General features: G+C 57.2%; 3 protein-coding genes across 13 annotated transcripts; 1 reads left to right on the forward strand and 2 right to left on the reverse strand.

Annotated features, from left to right (window-relative positions):
- Positions 1-174: 174 nt before the first annotated feature.
- Positions 175-3,758, reverse strand: VPS37C (VPS37C subunit of ESCRT-I). The gene is made up of 6 exons (XM_030273588.4): positions 3,664-3,758; positions 3,223-3,352; positions 2,522-2,626; positions 2,278-2,449; positions 1,966-2,048; positions 175-1,695 (listed from the first exon to the last, which is right to left on the reverse strand). Exons 3-6 carry the CDS (start codon positions 2,612-2,614, stop codon positions 979-981), a joined length of 1,065 nt encoding a protein of 354 aa, XP_030129448.4. The 5' UTR covers positions 2,615-2,626; positions 3,223-3,352; positions 3,664-3,758; the 3' UTR covers positions 175-978.
- Positions 3,759-3,773: 15 nt separating this feature from the next.
- LOC100231572 (pepsin A) lies at positions 3,774-9,334 on the forward strand. 2 transcript variants are annotated; one of them, XM_032748589.3, is made up of 11 exons: positions 3,774-3,921; positions 4,868-4,931; positions 7,148-7,326; positions 7,419-7,563; positions 7,746-7,863; positions 7,976-8,094; positions 8,176-8,375; positions 8,496-8,612; positions 8,686-8,824; positions 8,901-8,993; positions 9,081-9,334. In XM_032748589.3, the coding sequence occupies exons 3-11, from the start codon at positions 7,271-7,273 to the stop codon at positions 9,228-9,230; spliced, it is 1,137 nt and encodes a 378-aa protein (XP_032604480.3). In that variant the 5' UTR covers positions 3,774-3,921; positions 4,868-4,931; positions 7,148-7,270; the 3' UTR covers positions 9,231-9,334. The 2 variants fall into 2 exon arrangements, with proteins under 2 accessions (XP_032604480.3, XP_030129447.4); XM_030273587.4 differs by having other exon boundaries at positions 3,776-3,921; positions 7,170-7,326.
- VWCE (von Willebrand factor C and EGF domains) lies at positions 8,483-15,807 on the reverse strand. Of its 10 annotated transcripts, XM_030273574.4 has the most exons (20): positions 15,242-15,804; positions 14,639-14,733; positions 14,476-14,565; positions 14,082-14,210; positions 13,879-13,995; positions 13,697-13,813; positions 13,312-13,440; positions 12,906-13,213; positions 12,738-12,831; positions 12,567-12,649; positions 12,280-12,367; positions 12,086-12,171; positions 11,802-11,919; positions 11,340-11,425; positions 11,073-11,169; positions 10,923-11,005; positions 10,682-10,772; positions 10,507-10,589; positions 10,316-10,406; positions 8,483-10,211 (listed from the first exon to the last, which is right to left on the reverse strand). In XM_030273574.4, the coding sequence occupies exons 1-20, from the start codon at positions 15,349-15,351 to the stop codon at positions 9,781-9,783; spliced, it is 2,526 nt and encodes an 841-aa protein (XP_030129434.4). In that variant the 5' UTR covers positions 15,352-15,804; the 3' UTR covers positions 8,483-9,780. The 10 variants fall into 10 exon arrangements, 7 of the variants coding, with proteins under 7 accessions (XP_030129434.4, XP_072785659.1, XP_072785660.1 ...); XM_072929558.1 differs by having other exon boundaries at positions 12,906-13,440; positions 13,697-13,796; positions 15,242-15,807; XM_072929559.1 differs by lacking the exon at positions 15,242-15,804 and having other exon boundaries at positions 14,639-15,205.
- Between the last annotated feature and the right edge of the window lie 222 nt (positions 15,808-16,029).

Here is a 16,029-nt window from a genome sequence, read left to right on the forward strand (position 1 = left end):
CCTTTTTCCCTGGTTTTTATCCCAGGGATAAATGCAAGAAAAGCAGGAACTGAAGCAGGCTTGAAGATGGTTCTGGGAGAGGGTGAAAGGAAGTTGGATGCCAGGAAGGGATAAAGGGATCAATCTTTATCCGGATGTTCTGTTGTTTCCCAAAGCAGGACCATGACTCCAGAGTGCAATTAATTTATCCAGTTTTATTACTCTAATTAATCCCAGGGATGGAATTGCTTCCATCAATCCCTCATCCTAGTCCATTAGTAACTGTTCCTTATAAATAACTTAAAGGGATACAGGCAGGATTTGAAGGATAAAGTGCTGAGCAAAGCAAATCCCATTTCCATCGTTTGTCATTCTCTCCAAGTGTTTCCAAGTGTTTCCTGAGAAGGGAGATGTGAGGAGCCCAAAACACCACACAGGAGGTCGGGAATACTGGAGGCTGCCCAGGCCCAGGTGGGAATCATCGACTCCCACTGACAGCCCTGGAATGGTTTGGGTGAAAAGGGATCGCAGGGATCAGCCACTTCCAATCCCTTTCTACTTGCTCCAAGCCCTGTCCAACCTGGCCTCGGACATTTCCAGGGATGGAGCTGCCATGACTTCCTTGGGGAATCCATTCCAGGGCCTCACCACCACCACAGGGAAGATTTTCTCCCCAAAATCCCATCTAAACCCACCCTTTGACAGCGTGAAGCCATTCCCCATTATCCCATCACTCCAAGTCTTTGTCCAAGTCCTTGTCCAGTTCTTTTGGAGCCCCTCTAGGCACTGGAAGGTGCTCCAAGGTTTCCCTGGAGGTTTCTCCTCTCTGGATTTCTGCTGGTCTGGCTCTGCCTCTCGCTCCGACCTCCGGAGCCGTGACTTCTCCCGTGTAATTCCTTTGCACCGACGGATCCAGGAGCAACACCCTGGAATCCCTCCTCTTCCTCAGTCCCCAAAAGAAGGAGGAATCAGCACAGGATGCTCCCCAGAAATCCTGGATTAGTATCCAGGCCAGGATGGACGCTGAGGGTTCGGAGGTGGGGGGTATCCAAAGGGTGGGGGAGGCCCGGGATAGGGAGCCTGCGTTGGGATCGGGAAATTCGGGAGAGGGGGCTGAGTGGGGTACGGACACTGCGGTCTCCCTGGTCCAGGTGGGATGTAGGGAGAGTATCCTGGTCTGGCAGGGGGAGGAGAGGGATGGGGAGCAGGATAGGGCAAGGGCTGTGGTGGGCCCCGGGATGGAGACCAGGAAAAGCCTCCCGAGGTGGATTTGGGATACCCCGGCGCAGAGTCGGCAGCGGAAGCCGCCGGATATCCGGGAGCTGGAGCAAGCGGGTAGGGAAAGGTGGACTGGGAGCTGGGCTGGGAGGAAGCCGCGTGTCCCACGGTGGCCGGAGATCCCGGGAAAGGGGCGGGAGGAAGCGCTCCGTGGGCAGTGGGGCCGGGCGGAAGGGCCGGAGCCGGGCTGTAGGGCAGAGGGAAGGCCGGAGATCCCGATGGGAAGGGTTTTGGAGGATCCGTGGGAACGTGAGGAGGAGGAGGAGGAGGAGGCTGAGAGTCCCTGGTGCACTCCTGGGATGCCTCTGACTTCCTCACGATCTCCTGCAGCTTTTCTACTCGGACCCGGCGCAGGTGGGACAACTTCCTCATCCCGGAAAACTGCTCCAGGAATGTCTCCAGGGGCACCTCGCCCTCCAAGAATTTCTCAGCCATTTTCTGGAAGAGAGCAACAGCCTCGGGCTCATTCCTGCATCCTTCTTCTCCAGCCCTGCATCCCTCTGCTCCCCTTTCCTAAAATCCTGATTTAGGTTTCTCCCAGCAACATCCCAAGGAGCAACACCCACACACAAACAAGGATGGATCTGGTTCTTTGGAGAAAACCCAACAGACTCCAAAGATAATCCATGATTTTAGGGACTGGGTTTAATTGCAAGTCTTTGAGGATGAATCACTGAAATTCCCAATGGATTTAAGCCCTAAACTCACCTCAGATTCCTCTTCAATCTTCTGGCTTTCCACCTGGAGGAGATCCAGCAAAGTCTGAGGCTGCAATGCTGCCGAGAATTTCTCTGGGAAAAACAAAGGGAGGAAAGAAAAAGCAAGGGAAAATCACTATCACAGAACAGAAACCAGGAAAAAAACAGCAAAGAGCCCACAGGAAAGGGCTTGGGAACTGCTGATGGAAGGAGGGAAATCCAAGAGGAACAACACCCTCGACCTCTCCAGCTGCTGGAAAAAAGAGGGATATCAGTTTTCCAGGAAGCAGAATCCTTCCTGGGTGAAGATGCCAGTGCTCACCCAGCTTTTCCTTCTGCTCCCTGCACCTCCCAGCCAGCTCCTGCAGCTCCTGGTATTTCTTGGAGAGGTCGCTGCGTCCCGTCTCCAGCGGCGCCTGGAATTTCAGGTTCTGCTCGGCCAAGCTCCGGTTGGCAGCCAGGGCCATCTCCCTTTCCAGCTGGAGCTCCTGAACCTATGGAATTTGGGATGGTGAGCACAAGGGGAAGGGGACAAGGACACCCCAGAGCCACCTCCTAGCACAAACCTCCTGGGATTCCAAAGCCAAGCGCTCGATCTCCTGGGAATCCTCCTGCAGCTCCTGGAGCTCCTCCACTGTCCGGTTTTTCAGCGTATCCATCCTCCCAGATTCCTGGCACGTGGAAAAAGAGGCAAATCCATTCCCAAATCCAGCTGGGAATAGGTTTCCAACTGAAATCCAGGGTTGTTAAAGCCCTCAGAGAAGCTGCACTGGGTTCCATTAATTGAGAGGGAGAAACAACATTCCCACAACTCCTGCTTGGGAAAAGACTTTTCCTCCTTTCCCCAGCCTATTTGGATGGAATTCTGTGTGTCCCAAGCTGTTTTGTCAAGGAAAAATCCACCCACAGCCCCGACATGCAAATTCCAGCTGGAAGTCTCCATCCCATTCCAGAATCCACCTCGTTCCAGTCTCCATCCCGTCCCAGCAAGGAAACTGGGATCTGACCATATCCCACCATGCCCACAGGGCTGGGAAGGACCTTAGGGATCATCTAATTCCACCCTCCTGCCACGAAATTCACTAAAATTAACAGAAAGATCAGGCAAATTATGGACTTCCTGCACCATATCCATGATTTATCCCAAATATTCCCAGCTGTCTGATATGTTTAGCAAGCATCCCGTGTGTGGTGTGTGGTGTAAATTCCAAGAGATGGGACGGAATAATGTGGGGAATGTCCTAAAAACCAAGGAAACACAACACACCTGCGCTGTCCTATTCACTCCAAGCTCTTCTACCTCTCATCCAGGTGGAACATCCCAAGGATATTACACTGGGAATGCCGCAACAGCCACGCTGAAGCTCAGGGTTGCCCAACCCACGATCCAGATAAACCTGTCCGAGGGAAAAACTGGGAATTAAATCCCGCGCTGCAGGTGTGGGGCAGAAATCATCTGCTTTGGGTCTTTTAAAGGATATTAGTTAAGTTTCACGGCGTTTAAGAGGGAGAAGCGGGATTTAACGGTGGCACTGGGGAAGCTTGGGGTGGGTCTGGGAAGCATCCACAGGCGCTCAGGAAAGTGGACGCCAAGGGCTGCCCACTTGCGGGGCTGCAGCGAACGCCGCGGCGGGAGAAACGCCATCATGCCGCCGTTATCCCGCCGTTATTCCCGTTATTCCCATTCCCGGCCCCCCCCCGGACTCACCGAGGCGCCACCGCGACCCTCCCGTCGCCGCAGCTTCCGGCTTCCGGCACAAACCGGAAGTGGGCGGGGCCACTGCCGGCGGGGCGGGGGGAGCGCCCCCCCTTCGCGAGCGTGAGGGAGATGGTTCCGCCCAGCGCCGCCATGTTGGGGGGGGCGGGAGCGCGGATCAATTTAATGGCATTTTTTAATCAATAATCGCTCTTTGGCTACCCGCGGGGCTCTCCCGAGCTGTAGCTGCTCTAGGAATTAATATCCTTCGTGTTTCCGGGGTGCCAGGGGCTCCGGGAGAGCTGGAGAAGGGATTTGGAGAAGGGCGTGGAGGGATGGGGAAAGGGGGACAGGCTTGGCATGGACACGGGGCGGGTTTAAGTTGGATATCGGGAATATATCCTAACCTGTGAAGGGGCAAAGCGAGATGCCCGGAGAAGCTGCACTTGCCCCATACCTGGAAGTGTCCAAGACCACGTTGGAAATGGTTTAGGAAGCACACACAGACCTCGGCAATATCCCAAAAATTCATAAAATGTCGGGTTCTTCCAGCCGGATCAAAGCAAATTCCTCTGGAATACCTGGTTATACCTCCCGGCATGACACAGTTATATTCCTGAGAAAGCTCCGGTCCCATCACCCGCTCCACAAATCCAACTTTTCCAAAATACACTTTTCCACCTGTAACTCCACATTCCCAAAACCCAAGCAAGGATGAGGTAGGGGAAGAGCTCCATGATTTCTGCTCCTTCGGGAGACTTTGGAAGTCTGGGCAAGGTCACCCAGCTGTTCCAGAAGTGCTGGGATCTGGGAGAGGCACCTGTGACCCCATCACTTTAGAGCTGTTGTGTAACAAACGGGAGTCATATGATCCCAAATAATTCCGGGTAAATCAAGGACAATTTGTTCCCAGTGTGGCTGATAACCCAGTGCCATGGGAAAGCAAAGGGATTTGACTTGCCAAAAGGAAAAAACATTTTCCAATCTTCTTTCAGAGCAGTTTCCACAGACCTGGAAAAGCTGGAAAATGTTTAATTAACATTTTCTATTAAAACATAAGGTTTGAGGAGGGGGAAAATTGTGTTCGGATTTGCATGGAAGAAATGGAAAAATACCCACTTAAAAGTGTTATCCAGAAATAAATTTGGGATAAACAGGTGGTTTTGGAAGAATATTCCCATTAGCTGCTCATTAATGTCCTTAATTTCCACAAAAGATGGTTCCACATGTTTTTTTCCCTTGGATGGCATCTTAATCCCAGCCAAAATCACCCACAGCAGGTAGGAAAAGGTGACCTGAGCAGCCTGAGGTCTCGTTCTGCAAAATTCCATTCCTACAAGGATCAGCCAACATCCCTGGGCTTCCTTGATAAGTTAATTAAATATTTTTAATCCAGTCCCGGAAATTTGACACCTTGGGAGCGTCAGATTTCCCTCCTTTCATCTGACAGCTCCGATAAAGCACCCGGGTGATAAAAGCCTTTAGGGAAGGGACAAGAAAAACTGGGAACAGGGCCTGGAAAAGTTGACTTCATGAGTCCATTTCCAAGAAAAGATCTGTCTCCATAAGGGGAATTTTTTGGGAGGCTGCCGAGATAAAATTAAGGAAGTTTTGTCAGAACGAGTTTTGATGCCCCAAAAGCTTGAAAAATCCCTGTTTGATCCAGAGGGTGATTCCCATGGAAGTGAAATTCATCCCAAGGGATGTTTTCCACATCAAAATGACATTAAAAATCTGAATTTTCCCGGTAAAAGCCTAAATTCTGGGAGGGTTTTATTGTTTGGGAATCCTCACCCAGCCCTGGCTGCATCAACCAGGAGGGAAAGCTTCCAGATCCATCTTTCCAGCTGGGGGTTTTTGGGATCTCTGCACGCTGTGGTGCCCTCTGGTGCCAAGGAAAGCTGTGGCAGGGAGGCCACCTGCTCCCATCCAGTGAGCTCTCAGCACCTGGATGGATTATTCCAGGATCCAGCATCTCATGCCCTCCATTTCCCACCAAGGTTGGGAAAATCCAGGATTTTTCTCCCAGGAAGACATTTCATGCCCTAAAAGGGGCTATTTTTCCGTCCTCCCAGATTTTATTCTGGATTTAATTAGTGCTAAATAGCAATTCCCCCCTTTTTTTTTTTCCAGTCCTGAATTCCACAGCTTCTTCCTTCTGTGGATATCATCCATCCAAAAATCTATCCCTGATGGATCCATTGTTCTGCTTTGATGGAATTTACCAGCAGCACAATAAGCTTGTCCTAGAATTTCCCATAACTGGGCAAATGTGGTTTTTTACCCATTGAGAAAACGGGAATCTTTATCCCCAGGGATGGCAGTTCTGGGAATTCAATGGATAAATAGGTCTGGGAAAACTTCATGTTTTTGTTTTCCCTACTATTTTGGCCCAAAAAAAAAGGAGGAAAACTTGGTAACTACAAAATCTACAGGGTCACATTCCAGGTTGATTTCTCCAACCTGGCTTTGGACACTTCCAGGAATGGGGCAGCCACAGTTTCTCTGGGAAATCCATTCCAGGGCCTCACCAGCCTCACAGGTTAGAGGTTCTTCCCAATATCCTGCTTTCCAGTTGGGAGCCATTCCCCTTCTCCTGTCACTCCTTTCCCACATCCAAAGTCTCTGAACTGGGGGAAAACTGGGGCGAGCTGGGGCAAAGCCAAGCTCTGGATGCCTCTGGATGAAGGTCACAGGAGTGGGATTGGGTAACTTGGCTTTGGTCATGTCACCACGTGCTGGATCCATGGCTCCTGGAACGGTCACCTTGTCCTGGAGGAGATCAAAGGCTCCCTAAGGCTGGAGCTGGCATTCCTCCCTTGGAATCAGCCCCATCCCAGCTCAGAATGACAGAAGAATCTGAGGATATGATGCTAGGTTGCACCGGGGGAGTGAAATGAAGAAGAACCTGGATGGGGAATGTTGGGAGAAAAGGAATGGAGCATCAGATTATCCCTGAGGAAAAAGAAAGGAGGATGGGATGTGTTGTAGGCAACTGGAAAGGAGAAAGCCTTGGCTGATTCCCAGAATGGAAAATCTGGACCTGGCAGCCTGAAAATTCTTCATGGAGCCTTGGCAAGAGGAGAAGGATCTGGTGAGACCTTGGAGCCTCTTCCAGCACTTTAAGGAGCTCCAGGAGAGCTGCAGAGGGACTTTGGAAAAGGACCTGGAGTGACAGAACAAGGGGGAATGGCTCCTACTAGCAGAGGACAGGTTTAGATGGGATATTGGGAAGAAATTCTTCCTTGTGAGGGTGGTGAGGCACTCCTGCGAATGGAATTCCCAGGGAAGCTGTGGCTGCCCCATTCCTGGAAGCGTCTGGCTCAAACCCTCCAGCAAGGAATTAGAGGGTTCAGGGTACAAACAACCCTGCATTTCCACCAGCTTCCACAGAATAACCAGGAGTGGTGCCCACCCACCCAACATACCTGTGGCCTGAATCCCCCCAGGAATACGGGGATCCCCCAGCTTGACATTCCCACTCCCCTTCCTTAAGGACGTTTTGATAACCATCCCAGGAGCAGTTTGCCTTTCTTATCGGGGCCTCCGGCCAAACACCGGAGCCAGGATATAAGGAGCGGGGCTGGGATCGGAGGCACATTTTCCGTGAGCTCCCACCATGAAGCTGCTCCTGCTCCTCGCCCTGGTTGGCCTGGCCCAGGGCTTCCAGACCAGGTGAGCCCCAGGGGGTCCCCAAAACAGAGATGTGGGATGCGGGATGATCCCTATGGCACATCCCGGAGATGCATCCCGGTCCCTGTCCACAGGGTGCCCCTGAGGAAGATGAAGTCGCTGCGGCAGAGGCTGCAGGAGCAGGGATTGCTGGAGAGTTACCTGGAGCAGCATCCCTACAACCTGGCTGCCAAATATTTCCCAGGCATCGCTGTGGAACCTCTGGAGAACTACATGGATGTGAGGGGCTGGGATTGGGAACTGGGATCAGGGAGCACACTGGGACATTGGCTCCTTCCCCATCCCATTGGCCTGTTATCCATTACACTAGTCCCTTCCCCATCCCTGTAACTTTTTCCATTAGCCCCTTAACAGTCTCCTTTCCCCATCCAGTTAACCCCTTCCCAATCCCATTCCAACAGGATGAGTACTTTGGCACCATCTCCATTGGGACCCCACCCCAGGAATTCACCGTGGTCTTCGACACCGGTTCCTCCAACCTCTGGGTTCCCTCGGTCTTCTGCTCCAGCCCAGCCTGCAGTAGGTGTCTGGAATGAGTCTGGAATGTGTCCTTTGGGAGTCCCACATGGCTCTGCCCAGTCTTTCCCAAGAGACAAATCCCAGGCAATCCCTGTGCTTCCCACCCCCACAGGGAATCACAACCGCTTCAATCCTGCGGAATCCTCCACGTTCCTCAGCACCAATGACACCCTGTTCATCGCCTACGGCACGGGAAGCATGACCGGAGTCCTGGGATATGACACTGTCGATGTACGGCCAGGCGCTCCAGCCCCCTCATCCCATGGGATCCCAGGGGATTGTGCCAATCCACCCCTGTCTCCTTTCTCCCAGGTTGCTGGCATCAACGTCCGCCACCAGATTTTTGGGCTGGCTGAAACAGAGCCAGGGGATTTCTTCTACTACACTCCCTTTGACGGCATCCTGGGATTGGCATTCCCAAGCATTGCCTCCTCTGGGGCCACCCCTGTCTTTGACAACATGATAATGGAAGACCTCGTGGATAGGAATCTTTTTTCTGTCTACCTGAGCAGGTAAATCCCAGCCAAAGCTGCTGAGGATTTCTCCCTTTTCCCTCACACTGGCCCCATTTTCCAGTGGGAATGGAGGTGTTGGTGGGCTGGGAACCACCCTGAATGGATCTCCCTTTCCAGAGACAGCCAAGGTGGGAGCTTTGTCCTCTTCGGTGCCATTGATCCCTACTACACCACCAAAGGCATCTCCTGGATCCCGCTCTCTGCTGAAACCTACTGGCAGATCACCATGGAGAGGTATTCCCAGTATTCCCTTCCCTCAAGTTGGTGTTTTGGGGAGTCCAGGCTCACCCTGCATCCCTCTTCCCAGTGTCTCCATCAGCGAGACTCCGGTGGCCTGTTCCTCGGGATGCCAGGCCATCGTGGACACAGGAACCACTCTGTTGGCTGTTCCTATCCGGGCCTTCCGGACCCTCATGAGGCGCCTTGGTGCCAGCTCCAGTGGTGAGGTGAGGCCTCAGGATGCTCCTTAGGACATTGATCCCAGCTGGAATGGCCACTAACCTGCCATGTCCTCCTCCCTAGATCAGCTGTGAGGCCATCAGCAGCCTTCCCAACCTCATCTTCCATATCAATGGCAGAAAATTCCCAGTGCCACCTAGAGCCTACGTGTTAAGGGTGAGCATCCCACTGGGAATGGGTTTGTGGGGATAGAGGGAGGGATCCAACAGCTGGTGACCACCCCCTTCCATGTCCTTGGAGCAGAATAATGGGTACTGCACCCTGGGATTGCAAGGCATGGATGCACCCACGGAGGAAGGCGAGCTCTGGATCCTGGGGGATGTCTTTATCCGGGAGTATTACGTCATCTTTGACAGGGCCAACAACAAGGTGGGGCTGTCCCGGCTGCCCTGAGCTGGGATGGGAATCCCAGGTGTTCCCAACTCGGTGGCTGGCAGGGCTTGTCCCTTTCCCGGTGCTCCTGCCACCACCGAGGACAATAAAGGTGTGGAGAAGCCCCCCCGTGCCGTGTCTCTCTGAGAAAGGCCAACACATCCCTGGGAATGTGCTGTGTCCCTGCTGCCACCCTCAGCTGCACCCACCAAGGATGTCCCTGTGCCCCGAGGATGGGAGCCTGGACATGGCTCTGCTCATCCCTGAGGAGCTCCCAGCCTTGGGGACCTGGGGCAGGATATATCCCTCCTGTCCCCAAACCCCACTCAGGGTGAGGGGGCTGAACACCTCCAGCACTGCCCTCATCATCCTGGAAAGCCACTCATCCCAAAATTCCCAGAGAACAAGCCCCAGGGCTCCACGTGCTGGTGGGTGCAGGGATGAGGGGACAGGGAATAAATACCAGAGTGACTTTATTGGTGGCAGGGGGACAGCTGCTCCCTCCCCAGGGCCAGGCCTGCTGGTCCTGCAGACCCCCTTTTCCTCCTTTCCTTCATCCTCCTTCTCCTCCTCATGGCGTTCCAGGCACACCTGGCACCTGGAACCCGGGGCTGTCCGATGGCACCGCAGAGGGATCCTCATTCCCGGGGGATCCCTGAACCTCAGGGCTGCCCGTGGGATCGGGGGGGGCTGTGGCCTCACAGAGGGGGTCGGGGGACACAGCGGGTGCCAAGGGGTATCCAGAGGGACTTGGAGTGGTCAGAGGGGGCTTCCCAGCACCCCAAATCCCTGGAGAGGGGCTGAGGGGGAGCGTGGTGGGAAGCAGGAGCTGGGCCAGGCGGTAGCGGCGGTGTTGAGGGGTGCCAGGGGGTGAATCCTCAGGGGCTGGGGACTGGGATGAGAATGGAGGTGAGGATGGGGACTGGGATGAGGATGGGGATGAGGATGGGGACGAGGATGGGGACAGGTCACTGCCCTGCAGCAGGAGCCGGATGTCTGTGGCTGACGGAGGGAGGATTTTGGTCAGCACCCACCTCTTTCCCAGGACCCCCAGTCTGGAGAGGGCACATCCAAGTGCCTGGGGATGGATCCAGGGATCCCATTACCTGGGCAGGATGGGCAGCAACCCACAGGCAGTGTGTGGGGCTCAGAGCAGGAGTGGGGGCACGGCCTCTCCTCACAGCTCACCTCTCCAAGCTGGAAAAACAGGGATCTGCCAGCCCTTGCTGGGATCCAATGACACTGGCACAGGCACCATGGACACGGGCATCCCATGGGAATGGACAGGAGGTCTCACCTGGCAGGTGCAGCGGGTACAGGGCTGTCCCTCGGGAATGAAGCTCTGGCCGTTCTCCACCTTCCTGCCCTGGTAGTTGCAGTCTGCAGGCACCAAGGTCCAGAGGGGGTTTTAGGGGCCTCGGGGAGATTTTGGGGGGTTCAGGAGGATTTTGGGAACCCGCCTGAGCTCGTACCCTCACAGATGGGGCAGCACCGACCCTCGGGGTGGAAGGGGTAGGAGCACACGATGGCACATTCCAGAGGCGAGCAGGCCACCGAGCCCAGCTGCGAGAGACGGGAGAGACCCCCGAGGGCCGGGCATTAGGAACCCCGGAGCGCCCCCGGAGCTTTTCCCTGCAACGGAGCCAAAAACCGGGCTTCAGCCCACGGGGCAGGAGCTGCAAATCCTCTGGGAATGCCCGGCCCAGCCCTCACCAGGCAGATGCAGCTCAGGCAGGGATCCAGCGCCGACGGGAAGGTCTCGTTGTTGGAAAAGATCCTCCCCATGTAGGTGCAGCCTGTGGGGAGAGGGGCTCAGGCGGTCCCCGGGCGGCTCCGAATCCCGGAATTCCGGGCGTGCCTTACCTGCAGAGCAGTCGGGGCAGCACTGCCCGGGAATGCGGATGGGATAAGGACACGTCTCCACACAATCCGTGCGCTGGCAGCTCACGGAGCCGTCTGCCTGCAGGAGGGAACACCCTGACAGACACCTCGGGATTCCCAAACCCACCGGATTTGGGGGATTTGGGGCCTGCCAGGCCACGGGCATCCTGAGGGCAGGAATGGAGCAGGAGCCGTGCACTGGGGCAGGGATAGAGAAGAGGGAATTAAGCAGAGCAGGTTCTCATTCACCTGGCAGATGCATAACTCACAGGGATCGCCCGGAGACCAGATCTGTCCAACGGGAAACTCCACACCGTTGTCATCCAGGAAGCAACCTGGGTAGGATCCCTGTTCCCAGCTGTCCTGTAAAACCTACCCTTCCTGTCCCCAGGGGTTCCCTATATTCCACTCTTCCTGTTCCTAGGTATTCCTCATCTCCCACTCTTCCTATCATCAAGTACCCCCACATCCCACCTGTGTCCCCTACACCCCACCTTCAGTTTCCAGCTGTCCCTCCTCATCCCACCCTGCCCTTCCCTACATCCCATCCCCAAATGTCCCAAAATCCCACTTTCCCCAACCCCAAGGATCCCCCACATCCTCTGTCCTGGCTGTTCTTCCCATACCATGTCATTCCCATTTCCCCCAGCTTTTCTCCCTCTCCCTGTCCCTCCCTGCCCATTCCCAGCTGTGTCCCTCATCCCGACTCACCGGCAGGGGCTGGAGGGTCCCGGCAGGTGGAGCAGCACTGCCCGGGACCCAGGTGCCGCTGGTGCTGGGGACAATCCAGCATGGGGCAGGGAGTGAAGGAACATTCCACCTCTCCTCCCTGGGAACAGGGGAATGGGTCACCTGCCGTCCCTACCATCAGCCCTGAGCAAAGCTGGGATGCACCCAGCAGGTGCTGGGAAGCACTGGAGTATCCCTGGGGATCCTCATCCCTGGGGAACTCCCAGCTTTGGGGATCCTCATCCCTGGGGACATCCAGGACTCACCTGGCAGACACAGGTGGTGCAGTCGTCCCCATCCAGGCTGAACCGGGCTCCGTGCGCATATGTGCGGCCCCGGAAATTGCACTTTTCTGGGAAAAGGGGAAGGAGCGGTGCTGGAGAGCCAAGCACAGCTCTTCCCTAACCCCCAGCCCAGGCCGGGGGTCCTCACACCCCCAGACTAGGGGTCTTGGGATCACCTGGATTGCAGGAGCAGCAGTCAGCCGGAGAGGGGCTGAGGCAGGATCCTGGGGGGCATTCTGGGAAGAGGCAGGAGACATTCCCAGCCTGTGGAGGGGAGTGTGGGGCTGGGAAAGAGGACCCTGATTCCCCATGGAGGGATGATGGGAGGGTGTCATCCTCTCCAGGGCATCCCAAATCCATGGTTGAGCCAGGATGCAGGATGAGGGTTCCTAGGGATAAGTGTCTCCAGGGCTGGGAGGTTCCCAGGGATGAGGGGGCATTCTGCCATCCCAGTCCAGCTCACCAAGCAGATGCAGATGGTGCAATTCCCATCGGATGGGGAGAAGACATCGCCCTCAGCCCTGGCCACCCCCTCGTGCAGACACCCTGCAAGCCATGGGGGTCAGGGGCATCCCCCTGGGAATTCAAGGGGGGCCATCCTGGGAATTGGGGGCATCAAGGGGTTGGGACTCACCCGTGCAGGTGGGGCAGCAACCCCCAGCCGGAGCGGGAAGCGGGTGGGAGCAGGGAACGGAGCAGCTCACGGTGTCACAGAGGACTCGTCCCCCCTGCCAGGACACGTGGTGGCTCATCCCAGGTCGGGATGGTGCCATGGGAAGGGGTGGGAGGATGGGATGCTCACCTGGCAGGTGCAGCTCTGGCAGCCTGGTTCTGTCCAGCGACTGCCAGGCTCCCGAGAGATCCCCCGGTGCCAGCAACGATGGGATGGTGGGATGGAGGTTCCGGGGGCTCCCATGGCACGTGGGGACGGCTCAGGGGACAGGGATGGGGAGGAGGGAGGGAATTGGGTACCAGGAGCTGCCACAGGGAGGAGGGGAGAGGGGGAGCCCCTTGGGAGCAGGTGGGAACCAGGAGGAAGCAAGACAAGGGTGGGTGGATGCTGCAGGGATTGCAGGATGGGCGACGGGGCCAGGATAGATTTGGGGTACCCTAGGAAGGAAATCAGGAAGGCAGAGACATCATTTGGGCAGGCAGAGAGATGGGAGCATCCCACTCTGTTCCTCCAGCCAGGAGAAGGACACAGATACCTTCGCAGGACACCCTGTCCGCGCTGAGCCGGTATCCGGGGCGGCAGGAGCAGCGGAAGCTGCCGGGAATGTTGTGGCAGCTGTGCTGGCAGGAGCGGCGCGTGCCAGGCCGCCGGCACTCGTCCACATCTGTGGGACAAGGGAGTGAGGCCCGAGGTGCTGCACCCTGGGATGTGGCCCAAGGAGGAGCACCAGGATGTGTCCTCAGCGTGGCCCACACAGGGAGGAGGATGAGGTGGCAGCACTGTGGTCATGGGCTGATGGACACCTCCATCCCTTGGGATTCATGGTGTGGAGAGGGAAGGGGGTGTGGCACAGTGCTCAGGGTCTCACAGCCACCTCCATCCCCCGGGACTAATGGGAAGAGCCCTATCCTGGTGCTCACCCACGCAGGAATGCCGATTCCCGTGGAGGTGGTATCCGGGCCGGCAGGAGCAGCGGTAGCTGCCCACGCTGTTCTCGCAGCGGTGCTGGCACGGCGTGGCCTGGCATTCATCCGTGTCTGGGGGTTGGGATGAGGGTCAGGATCCCTCGGGAGCCCCAGCCACCCCCTGGGACCCCACGCACCCCGGCAGCTGCGGCGGTCAGCAGAGAGCTCCCGGCCAGCTCCGCACTCGCAGGCGAAGCCGCCCTCCGTGTTCACGCACGTCCCCTCGCAGGCTGCGCTCTGGCACTCATCGATGTCTAGGGGGACACAGGGAACAGTCAGATTTGGGCTGTGGGCACCACTGGGATGCCCACTCCCACCAGGATATACCAGTCCCACTCACCGGTGCAGCGGACGCCGTTGGCCGTCTCGGCCATGGAGAAGCCAACGGGACACACGCGGGCGACCTCCTGGCAGCCGCCGTGGTTACAGGACAGGTCGCAGCCGTACTCTCCGCAAGTTCCCGGCGGTTCTGGAACACGGACATGGCATCCACAGGGTACCCATGCCACCCCAGGACCACCCGCTTCCCATCCCACTCCATGGATCCCCCAGGGATGGGGACAGTGCCAGAGAGAGGTGACAAGGAGTCACGGTCACCTCCATCTGCTGGGATTTGTGGCATGGAGGGGGAAGAGGGTTGGGGAAAGTGCCCATGGGTTCCTGGCCATCTCCATCCCTCGGGATTCATGGTGTGGAAAGGGAAGGGCATCCGGCATAGCCACTTCTCTCAGTACCTGGGCAGGTGATTCCCTGCTCTCCATCCGGGCACATGCAAAGGTTGGGAGCGATGCAGGAACCACCACCGCAGCCGAAGGAGCAGAGCGCTGTGGGAATGGGAACAGGAGCTCTGGGAATGGGAACAGGAACCCCACAAGCCCCCCAGACTCCCGTACTCACGCAGGGTGCACTTCCCGCTGCCGGGGGACAGCATCCAGCCGGGACAACATCCGCTGCCGGAGCCTAGGAAGCAGACGTGGGGCCCCACGCGACGCCTGTGGGACACCAGAGCCTGAGGCCACCCTGTCCTGAGCCCCCTGCAGGGAGCAAAGGTCCCAGGAATGTGAGGAGAGGAGGAGAGGGGGACAGCCGGAGCAGTCAGGATGTGCCCGTGGAGCAGGAAGCAGAGCATGGCACGGATCAGAGGAAGGTAGGATAAGGAAGGTGGGACAGAGAGGGGACAACCACTTCCCAGCCATCCAGAACATCCCAGCACGTGGTGACGAGAGAAGCGTCCCCCGGCTGGACAGGGACACGGGGAGCAAGACAGGGATGTGGGGAGAAGGACAGGGATGGGGGAAGAAGGACAGGGATGCAGGGAGCAGTGTCACGCTCCCCTGGACCCGGGAAGAGGGAGGGAATCGTGGGGTGCCAGCCCCTCCAGCTGGGACCCCTCTGGCCAAGCCCTCCTGCAGCTGGAGGCAGGGGTAGCCGGAGCTCGGCAGGCTGTCCATCCCAGGTGTAGCTGGAAGAGGGAGAAGGAAAAGTTGGGAATCCAGCTACCTCTCCACGGCAAAGCTGGCCGGCTTCTTCCTCGTGGGATACACCCTGCCCTGGCCGCTGGAGAGGAACAGGGACACACAGGCAGCCTGGAAGAGCAGCTCCACCAACATGACAGGCGGCTCCAGCACGTCCCGGCGCCCGCCTTCCCGCCTGCCTTCCCGCTGGCCCTTGGCCCTGCTCCTCCTCCTCCCGCCGAGCCGGGAACAATGCGGGATTGGAGGGGGGCGAGAGCGGGGGGGGTCGCCAGCGGCACCTACCCACCCCCCCAAACCCACACCGGGGGCCTGGGTTCACCCCGAGGTTGTCCCGTTCAGCTGGGACGGGTGGTGGCATCCCGGCCATTCCTACCCTGGCTGCGCGTCGGGGAGCGGGGTCCCCCCTAGGTTTGGGAAGCAGCGGGAAAGGCGTCCCCCCTTCTCTCCTTTCCCACATCTGGCAAAGAGCCGGCATGGCCTCTCCCCACCCCTCCTCCTCCTCCTCCTTCTCCTGGAGGCGCTGGGCCGCCTTCCCAGCCCTGCACGGGGACCCACGCGGCGGAGAAAGGGGCCAAGGATGGTGGGATGCATCCAGGAGAGAAAGGGATGCTGCGGGACACCCCATTCCGGTGACCCCCCAGATTCCCCCCAGCCCCGTGCCCCCATCCCAGGGCAGGGAATGAAGCAAAGGTCAGAGGCAGGTAAATGATTGATCCCATGGAGCAAAAGGCACTGCAGCCTCCAGAATTCCCAATCCAGCATGGATTTCTCCCCACAAAATCCTGCCCAAAGGTTGCGATCACCCAGGCAAGA

This window comes from Taeniopygia guttata, chromosome 5 (genome assembly GCF_048771995.1).
Source record: "Taeniopygia guttata chromosome 5, bTaeGut7.mat, whole genome shotgun sequence".
In the NCBI taxonomy this organism is placed as follows: domain Eukaryota; kingdom Metazoa; phylum Chordata; class Aves; order Passeriformes; family Estrildidae; genus Taeniopygia; species Taeniopygia guttata.